This window comes from Arachis hypogaea, chromosome 8 (genome assembly GCF_003086295.3).
Source record: "Arachis hypogaea cultivar Tifrunner chromosome 8, arahy.Tifrunner.gnm2.J5K5, whole genome shotgun sequence".
In the NCBI taxonomy this organism is placed as follows: domain Eukaryota; kingdom Viridiplantae; phylum Streptophyta; class Magnoliopsida; order Fabales; family Fabaceae; genus Arachis; species Arachis hypogaea.
In genome coordinates, this window is record NC_092043.1 from 4,919,407 (window position 1) to 4,929,318 (window position 9,912).

At 34.9% G+C, this 9,912-nt stretch overlaps 1 protein-coding gene and 1 long non-coding RNA gene across 10 annotated transcripts; one reads left to right on the forward strand and one right to left on the reverse strand.

The window, feature by feature from the left end:
* Positions 1-295: 295 nt before the first annotated feature.
* Positions 296-3,598, reverse strand: LOC112705764 (uncharacterized). 5 transcript variants are annotated; one of them, XR_003155552.3, is made up of 7 exons: positions 3,406-3,598; positions 3,153-3,308; positions 2,398-2,454; positions 2,111-2,246; positions 1,565-1,871; positions 1,316-1,410; positions 296-579 (listed from the first exon to the last, which is right to left on the reverse strand). It is a non-coding gene; the product is annotated as an uncharacterized lncRNA (long non-coding RNA). The 5 variants fall into 5 exon arrangements; XR_003155551.3 differs by having other exon boundaries at positions 2,111-2,249; XR_003155553.3 differs by having other exon boundaries at positions 1,565-1,664; positions 2,111-2,257.
* Positions 3,599-3,716: 118 nt separating this feature from the next.
* LOC112705766 (uncharacterized) lies at positions 3,717-7,320 on the forward strand. Of its 5 annotated transcripts, none has more exons than XM_025756728.3 (6): positions 3,793-4,117; positions 4,575-4,601; positions 4,810-4,896; positions 5,011-5,108; positions 5,597-5,913; positions 6,622-7,320. In XM_025756728.3, the coding sequence occupies exons 3-6, from the start codon at positions 4,888-4,890 to the stop codon at positions 7,032-7,034; spliced, it is 837 nt and encodes a 278-aa protein (XP_025612513.1). In that variant the 5' UTR covers positions 3,793-4,117; positions 4,575-4,601; positions 4,810-4,887; the 3' UTR covers positions 7,035-7,320. The 5 variants fall into 5 exon arrangements, with proteins under 5 accessions (XP_025612509.1, XP_025612510.1, XP_025612513.1 ...); XM_072200435.1 differs by having other exon boundaries at positions 3,916-4,133; XM_025756724.3 differs by lacking the exon at positions 4,575-4,601 and having other exon boundaries at positions 3,717-4,117.
* Positions 7,321-9,912: the final 2,592 nt, after the last annotated feature.

Sequence of the window (9,912 nt, forward strand, 5' to 3'; positions counted from 1 at the left end):
ATTTATTGTAAATTATTTTTTTTTTAAAAAAATAATGTCTTTCTCATAAGGTTACGTCCAGTCTTCGATGTTAGTTTTTCCGGTGTTCATTGTTAATAAGGTTGAAGAGTAGATAATTTGCAATTAGTAGACCTCATTTCATTGTGTTGCACTAGTTTGGAAAGGTTTGTTATGCAAAAGAACCCAAAGTAGTTAAACGGAACGGTTTAAGAACACCTGGGAAACTCATATATTGTATTTCACAAAAATCAACCATGTAGAGATGGAATGAACAAGCATAACTCAAATGGTCCACTTCTGAAAAATAAAGCTCGAAAACTATTATTAAGTGTAAAAATAAGTGACACAAGTTCTTGAAACTTCAGGCTCAACGATATTCTACGTGTAAATGCATATGTCCCATGTCCTAAACATGTATGCATATTCTCTCTTCTCTCATGGAAATTTGAAATAGAATAAAATGATGACTGTGAATAATATTTTTTAAAAAAATAAAATATTAAGCAGTTGCAGTTTGATCATTTTGTACTTCATCAACCATCAGCCATTCCCACCTCTGAAAACCAAACTCAGTCCTTCCTGGAACAGAGAACACACAGTTAGTCAAATTTCCATGCTTCAATTACATTTTATGCTACATCAAAACTACAATGCAAAAGCATCTCAATTGATTAAAACAATGGCTTTCCTCTGTTACCAAAAAGAAAAGTCTACCCAAGTTAGAAACAAAAGTGGGGTGTTCACGGAGAGAAGTCCTAGCCTCTTAGGTCAGTTTGTGGTCAAAACTCCCCATTCATACCCCAATCCAGAGGATCTAAATGTGCTTGGCTGTGGCAGATAGCAATAGCTCTTCAAAACAGAGCTTGCCTCTAAAGTGAGTAAGAGCCTATCCAGCTTTTGCTTAATCTAAGTGCACAGCAATATTTATTTACAAATGAATTCACTCTTATTGGTTCACTTTACAAACAAGCTCCCTTTAAAGGAGCCTTGTCTCAATTTTAACAGATGTGCAATGTTGTCAAAGTTGAACCAATAAGACCAATACTAAAGCAAAATACAATAATTATCAATGCAAAGCAATAATCTTTTTCATATACAGGTATCTAAACATGCATGCTTGAAGTTTCAAGATATGTGAGCAGCCCATAGCTCAATGAATTAACGGGAAAGCAAGTAGAAACAACGATATACCCGATCAATAATAACATGCAGAATAGAATTGCACTGCTTCGTGAAATGCTAGCAATGCAAAACTTTAGTGAAAGGAAATAACAGCAACCAAAACATTACATAAAGTGAAGGTTTGAAGGATTACTTGAAGAGTTTCTCTGTAATATAGTTCAATCGTGCAACATCGGCACCTATAAGTTCATCAGCCTTTTTTCCATTTTGAAAGAAATGGAGTGTTGGCTGCACAAAAGCACAAGGGATTATAAATATGAAGATAAGTGTGATTGATGGACACAGTGAGATATATGGTCCATACCTATGTAAGATTTTATGTATACAAAGAATAACAGAACAAATGAATTTCTAACCAAAAGCTTAAACTTATGGTCCATACCTTCATGCTGCTGCTTTTCTTTTCTTTTCCCTTAGCTCATTTTCTTCTAGGAATTTTCTTTCTTCACCTTAAGCTATCGGCACCTCACCTTGGTAGAATTCTGGCAGGAAGATCAACCAGTGTTAGATTAACAACTACCAAAATTACCAAATTAAATGGATGACACGAATCTTTCAAACTGAGATGTATAGGAACAGAATGGACAATAATATAAGGCCACTTGAAACGGATATAAGGCCACTTGAAACGGCGTTCCCTCCGGCTCTTCGCGATATATAACACGAAACCCTTCATTATCCTATTTTATCTGTTTAAAGAAGTAAAATTACAACAATGCAAATTACTGATTTCAAGTTCTATATCTAAAAGGATGGACAATAAAAATATAGCATAGTTGTAGTGTAGATAGCATACTTTCCAATCAGTGTATGATGGTGTACTTGTACTAGACCCTTTACTATATTCAGAAACACTCCTCAACTATAGTACTAATAAACATTCAATCATTACAAAGCAAATATGGCTAAGGAATGCTGTTATTAGTACCTTGTTGTTTTGAAGAATGCAAGAGTTGAGTCTGAACAAGGTTTTTGAGCATGTGATACTTTGTCATATGAGGTGAGGCAAGAGTGTTGTCCAGCCTCTCCTTATACAGCTCCACAATCTCTCTTTTCTTCTCCATCTTCTTTGCATCTCCAAAGAAAAAAAAAACACAAGAAAGTCCCTTTTACTAAAAAAAACACAATCTTCATGATAAGCTCAATTCATATAGTCAAGTACTAATAATAGTATCCAGGTAGTAAATTTTGATCAAAATTTAATATTGCACTTACATGAAACTTTGCTCAGTTTGGCTTTGAATGACGGTAAAAGATTGGAATTTGCAGAAGCTAAATCAATGAAAGAATTATTGAGTTGGTAATATGATAATTAGAAGAATATATAGAGGATATTTTCTTTATAGTGGGGGACAACAAGCTAACAAGAACTGCACAAAATAGTAGAATTTCGTAACTCCCAACCAACTCTAACTATTATGAATACTGCTAAGCATTAGCTCCTTAATTACCCACTTTTAAGGGTTTAACTAATGATGTATATTTACATGAGTTTGATTTTGAGTAAACAATCGATCCTGTCTTTATTCTTTCTTCAGCAAAGACAATATAGGAAACATTACCCAAATTCATTCATGATGAAGCTCATCCACATACACATAAATAGCCATTCTAGATATAGCTCAAATATAATGACCAGAAACAATAATCAATAACAAAGATGATTCACAACACTGTCTATTTTTCAATAACAAATTTCTTATTGTATAAAATATAGTGTTCCAACATGGAAGTGCTCATAAAACTAATAATGAAATCCATGAGCCAGCACTTTGCCATGAAAGTGCAGTGCTTTTTCAGCGTTACCACATAGACAGAGAGCTTTGATGATTGTTGTCAACGTTACGGTATAAGGCTGAAAATCACTCTTGAAAATCTTTGCAAAAGCAGAGACAGCAAGAGTGATCCAAATCCATTCCGCAGGAACAATTGATTAAGATATTCAAAGTAAATAAGTTGGGAGCGATTACCCTGGATTGCAATTGCTGAAAAAGGGAAATGGCGGTGGGGCAATGGTTGGTCTTGGCAAGAGATCCCAAAATCTTGGGGAATTGAAGGATGGATGGAGGGCGACACATAAAGAGCATGCGAGTGAAGGAATCAACAGCTTCATCAAGCGATTGGGGCTGAGAGTGAGAGTGAGAGTGTAGGGATGAAGTTGAAGGGAAGCAAAGACCGAGAGCGGAATGAGGAACAGAATTTGGGATTTGAAGAAGAGCGTACCTTAACATGATTCGTGAGAATGGGAACAATGAGAACATTCTTGCAGTCAATAGAGGTATGGTAAAATGGAATGCGATGTGTTGAAGAGTAGTCCACCAGAGAGAGTGAGAAGAGTTTAGCGAAAGGTTAGGGAGGGCAAGGATTAGAGATACAGGGAAGGAGGGGAGGGATGTCTATTTTAATCATTTTATCTAATATTTTAATCTTGTTCATGTATTTTTATGTATATTTAAATATGATATTGGACATTATGTGTCATGTTTATTATATTCAAACATAATATATAAACAATAATTTTTAATGTTTTTGTTCTATTATCTCTATTTCAGTGTCATTTTTTGTTCTATCTCTGATAACATATAACATACACAGTCTAAAATTCGGATTGTCCAATCACTTGACCAAAAAAAAAAACTATCCTATTTATTTATGCGGATCGAATTGACAATGGTACCCTTCCTCGGGGGCATGTTGCCACCCCTATAATAACATCCACCAAAGCTAGTATGTAGGTTCTTCTGGAAGGTATTAGACGCACACCATACAAGGGGTGGGAATAGAAGATTCAGATCTCAAGTCTCAACGGCCAACGCCCCTCTATTTAAAGGAATGCACCGCTTTCAATGTTCCAATTGCTTGTAGCATTGAAACTCCTCTCATTTCGCGCTACCTTCTACAATCTTTCGCGTATTCTTACTTGCCTTCGCACATTGTTAGTTCTCTCTCTGGTATATTCTACGGAAATTAACTATGATGTATGAATAATCTTTTATTTTAATTTTTGTTTTTGATGGTTATTCTGGATTGGATCTGAAACTTTGGAGTGCTGGTCCTGCCCTAATTTCTGGGAACGAAAAAGCAATAGCATTTTCAATTAACGTTGTCGGTTATTATTATTATTATTATTATTATTATTATTATTATTATTATTATTATTATCTATTTCCCAGATTCTTTTAGTTTTGATGATGGCGTTTGGATTTAATTAATCTCATATGCGTTTGGCTTTTTTCTTTAATACAGATACAAATGGGCAGAGATAGGATATTTTCTGTACTCATGTTTAGATAGTATAGAAAATACGAGAATATTTTGTCAAATTTTAAATGTATTTTAGAACCAAAACCAAACGAGTTTCTGTTTATGGTTTCTCTGGCTTTTTCTTTTAGAAACAGGTATCCAAAGTGCAGCCCAAGGTACTTGGAACGAGAAACGACAGATTTTTTCTTTTATTTATTATTTCATATGTATCCAAAATTGGGGTAGAAGTGAAAACAAGTGCAAAGAATTGGCGTGTTTTGATATAAATGCATGGATCCTTCTCAATTGAAGACTTGTGTCCCTTCCAAGGTTTATGGTTGATTGTTTAAGCCTCTTATGTAGCTGCCTTATTGATTCTGTCAGGTTCTTGAGGTCTATTTGATTATATCAAACACCACACAGTTTATAGGAGGCTAACTAGTTTATATTCAACTGCAGTAGATGGCTGAGGTATGTGCATATGTGAACTAATTATCTCTGCCTATTTTTGTTCCTTTCTTGTAGTTTGATATACTTTGTGCTTTGCAATTGCTTACACATTTATCCTATAATTTATCATTGCAGGAGGGTTACAGGGTTACTCTAAATATTTATGACCTAAGCCAAGGACTTGCTCGTCAGCTTTCAACTACTTTCTTGGGGAAAGCCATTGAGGGCATATGGTGAGTGTATCTCTTTGGTGATGAGTTAAATGCTCTCCATCAGAATGCATAATCAGTTATGTTACTCTACAAATATGGACTCGTAAGGATGTGTAATTTGATGCTTTGATCTGTGGATTTTGAGCAGTTGTTGAAATAGTGCAGAAATAGATATTTTCTCCTAAATCCCGGACATTCTGATGCCTTTACTTTATTTTTCTTTTCCTCTTGCATTTCTCTGTAGACAGGCCAAATATCTTGAATGTTCAATTATTTTTCTTTTTTTATTGTATATTTTATTGATTAAATTGGCATATCAAAATGTTATTGTAACTTGCATACTCTGTTTGCTGAGCTAGTGTAGAAATTGATAATATATGACGCAGAACATTCTAATGCCTTTGTAGTCATGCTCATGCAGTTATCTTGAATGTTTAGTTGTGTTATTTTATTTTTCCTTTTACACATCGGAAGGGTGTTAAAAACTTTGGATCTCTATTTGTTTGCAGGCACACTGGAATTGTGGTTTATGGTAATGAGTATTACTTCGGTGCGGGCGTGCAACATTCTCTTGCTGGATCAACACCTTATGGAACTCCGCTTAGAGTGGTAGAATTAGGTGTCACACATGTCCCCAAGGATGTGTTTGAAATGTATTTGCAGGAGATTAGTCCCCGTTACACAGCCGAGACATATAGTTTGCTTACGCACAATTGCAACAACTTTACCAATGAAATTGCCCAATTTTTGGTTGGTTCAACCATTCCGGAATATATCCTACAACTCCCTAATGAAGTAATGAGCAGCCCAATGGGTGCACTTATATGTAAGTCATCGTCTGCTTTACTCTGTTCTTCAAGTCTCAATTGTTATGGTTGTCCGCATTCCCTAGATATGGATAATTTTATTACCAGTGAATTGATAGGCACTATTATTACTAGTAATCTGCGTTTTGAATTTAAAAGATGCTAATGTAAAAATAAGTAGGGAATTTATTTCTCAATATTAGTGGAAGAGCAAATGAGGCAAATGCAATTGCAATCAAAAGTATTTATTCTCTACTAGATAGAGAGTAAGTTCTTATGCAAAATAGAAGAAAGTTGAATTCTATTAAATATGGGTGTTTGAAACTATTTTATGGTAGATGACATTTAAGTGTTTTTATGCATTTGGATGTGGAACTTGATGACATCAATGTTTTCATGCATCTGAATTTGTAACTTCTTTTATTTATTTCGTCTTACTTGAGCATTCAATGTGGCTTTGCATCTCAGTAAAAATTACTCATCTCTTACTCCACTCCCATTTTTCTGATAGTTATCTGCGAACTACAATTATCAGGTCTGTGTTGAAGAATTTTCCCTTGTGAATGTAGAATGGTCTCTCGAGTTGCAAGCACAATGTATTATATGATGTTAACTTGAAACTGCTATAAAGATATGATTATTCCTTAGGCTTTTCCTTTTCATTTATGTTGATGTGTGCTTGGTATTCTATCATCTGAAATCTTATATTTATAATCTCAATTTTCCAGTGCCCATGATACAGAATTTGGAGGCAACGTTGAAGTCAGGTGGAGTTCCTCAGGTACCGCAATTTAGGCCTCCAACAACTAGTCCTTTGCAACCTCCCTTGACTAACACTGCAAAGACTAGTGTTCCTAACTCGTCCACAGATGATGGATCAAAAAGCGGAGATGATAAATCTAAGACGACCGGAAACTCAATGTCACCCTCTGCGAAACCAACAAGCGAGGCACAACAAATGTCATCTCCTAAAGGGGTTACAGGAGATCCCCTTGGTGATGCTCGCAGTAAGGTTCAAGATGAGATCGTCAAAGAGTTTGCAGCAATTATGGCAACTGGGACAATGCGTGCCAGCGAGGCTGCAGCCCTTGCCACTAAAAGAGTTATGCAAAGATATGGGCAAACTGTGGCGTCATCGTGAGTGCTAGTAACTCTGTCTTTGAAGTGAGTTTCAATTTTCCTCACTGGCAATGTTGTTTACCTAATTGATCATTGATACCCTACTGGGTTCCAGATTACCCGATATACTAATGCTAGTATCTATCTCAAGATCAGGGCAAGCAAAATGCATTTTGCCCCTTGGGTTTTCGTGCCTTGTCAAAGGATTGAATATATTTTGTGTTGTCATTTATTAATTAAAATTGTGACGAACATTGTCTAACGATTCTACTTTTCTTGGAATGCATTCTTTTAAAGTAGTATTTTAAGCTGTGGCATTTCTTGATTTAGTAATTATAGTTACATAATATTTTTTCCCCGACTGTCTCTGTCGAGTGAAGCTTTTGTTAGTGACGGGAGGTCCCTATTGTACGTTAGTGATGATTCTGTATATTATTTCTCAATATTCTTGAAGTAATATTTAAAATGGCTCTTGAAATTGGATTTTTGACTCAATTTAACCTTCTAATTGATCCAAATTATTTTGAGGTAAAGGAGTTCAAAACAAGGTGGAGCAAGAAGTACAAAACAATCGAGAATAAAAAAAAACAAACACAAAGAAACTAAAGAAAAATAAAGATTAAAGTAACATTTGTTGCTTTATCCTAGAATATTCTATTATGTTTTTGAGTAGAATAAATAGGTTTTTAACCTTTTTTTGGATATTTTTATTTTTGATTATTGAAAAATACTTTTAAGTTCCTGACGTTTTTAAAAGTTGGACGGAATAGTCCCTCCGTCCAAATGCCTCCTATACTCAACGGAAAAGTTTGACGTGGCTCCCGTTTGTCTCGCGTCGCATGACAGACTTCCCTCTCACGCGTACGCGTCGCCATGAATTCTCTACTTCATCCTAAATTCTCCACTTTGCATTTATTCCCATTTCTTTCAAGTCATTCTTGTTTTCAAAACTTTAAATCACTCAAACAAACATCAAGGCATCAAATGGGAGAAAAGTAAATTAAATTTAGCAATTTAGGGGGTGTTTGGCTTAGCGTTTAAAGCACCAAACGTAAGTTTAGTTTTTTTGAAAGTTTCACTTTTTAGTTTGACTATTTTTTCTTCTTCTGAACGCACTTGTGATTCTGCTCTTCAACTCAAGTTTAGGCAAAGCTAAAAATGATAGCTTTTGCGTTTACATTTTCACATTAGATTAAAATTTATTTTCTATCTTCCAATTTTGTCCTTCATTGTTCATATGATTAATTTTGTTATTTTTTTTATAATATTTTTCTCTAGTACTCTCTCATGGATATTATTATTCTTTATAGAATTCTTATTTTTTTTTGTTTATATACATTTTTTACCTATTATTTTTTTGTATAGAATAATAATAGTAAAATTATAGCGTATTAAAAATATCTATATAAAAATACGGAAAAGCTCTACATCCATGTAAAAATTACATGGATGGTATCCAAGTAACATTCACTCCACGCCCCACACACTCGTGTGTTTTACATGCGCCTCTTATAACATATATAAGGTAATTCTTATTTTGCGTGATTAACGTTTCTCAACTTAAACCTTTTCATACAACGTAAACCGCTTTCGCGTTCTTCTTCTTCTTCTTCTTCTTCTTCTTCAACCTAATTAAATCCATTGTTCTCCTCTTTCGCGTTTTTCTTCTCTACATTATGGATCTGGATTGATTCAACGTAATTAGCTTCGTCGTTCATCTTCTTCTTCGTTTTCTTCTTCGATGTGCACTTTTGAATTGAAACAATGAATGAATCAACTTCAAATCAGTTGAATGACTGCGATTTGGATGATTCTTCTAAAACGCATCAATTTGATGAGGTTTGGATTATTGAATTTTGAATCGAATTTAATGGAATGAAATTGCTAATTTTATTTGAAGTGAATTGAATGGACTGAGGTGATCTACATCTGAATTAAATTGAATTGAATTGATAATATGAAACTGTGAGTAACTGTGAGTAAATGTGAGTAACCTTTCGGTTCGGTAAGTACTAAAGAGGTGATTCACCATGTGCATGTGTTCGGTTCAGTATGCAGAAAGGAGTCTAAAAAAAATTAGACGAATATATTCTGTTTTGTTCCCTAAGCACTATATACTTGTTTCACCGTAATTAAGATTTCGGTTCACCATAACTAAGATTTCGGTTTACCGTGTAGATCAGCTATGTTGTGGATGAAAAATTTGTTCCAAAGGTGGGAATGATTTTCAAGACACTAGAAGAAGCTAGAAAGTTCTACAAACATTATTTCAAACTTGCCGATTTTTCCACCAAAATAAGGAACACGACTCGAGACGGAGACAAGATTAAGAATCAAATAATTGTATGCTCTAGCGAGGGGAGGTGGAAATCAAAGATATCTCCAACCTTGAAGACAAATCCTTCAGCTGGGTTAAATTGTCCGGCCAGAATTTACGTACATATAATGAAGGATGTTGGTCTTTGGACAATTTTCAAAGTTGTTTTGGATCACTCACATCCTTGTTGTCCAGACCAGGCTTACCAATCATTTGTGGCAACAACTGGTAGCCACCGTGAACTAGGTTTTATAGAAAAAGACATCAAGAATTATAGCACAAGGGAAGTACGGAATATTTCCGAAGAAGACGATGCCAAAGAATTTGGGAAGTACCTAGTAAGAATGAAAGAAAAGAACCAAAATTTCTTCTTTGCGCTCAACCTTGAAGGCAATAATTGCATTAAACATGCATTCTGGGCTTATGCAAGAAGCAGGGCTGCATTTGATTATTTCGGAGACGTGGTTTCATTTGACACCACATATAACACAAACAGGTATTCGGTTCTTTCAAATATATTTTTGATGTTCAGTGAGTGTATATATTTCGGTTCACCACCGTGTGCTTGTTATTTATGCAGGTA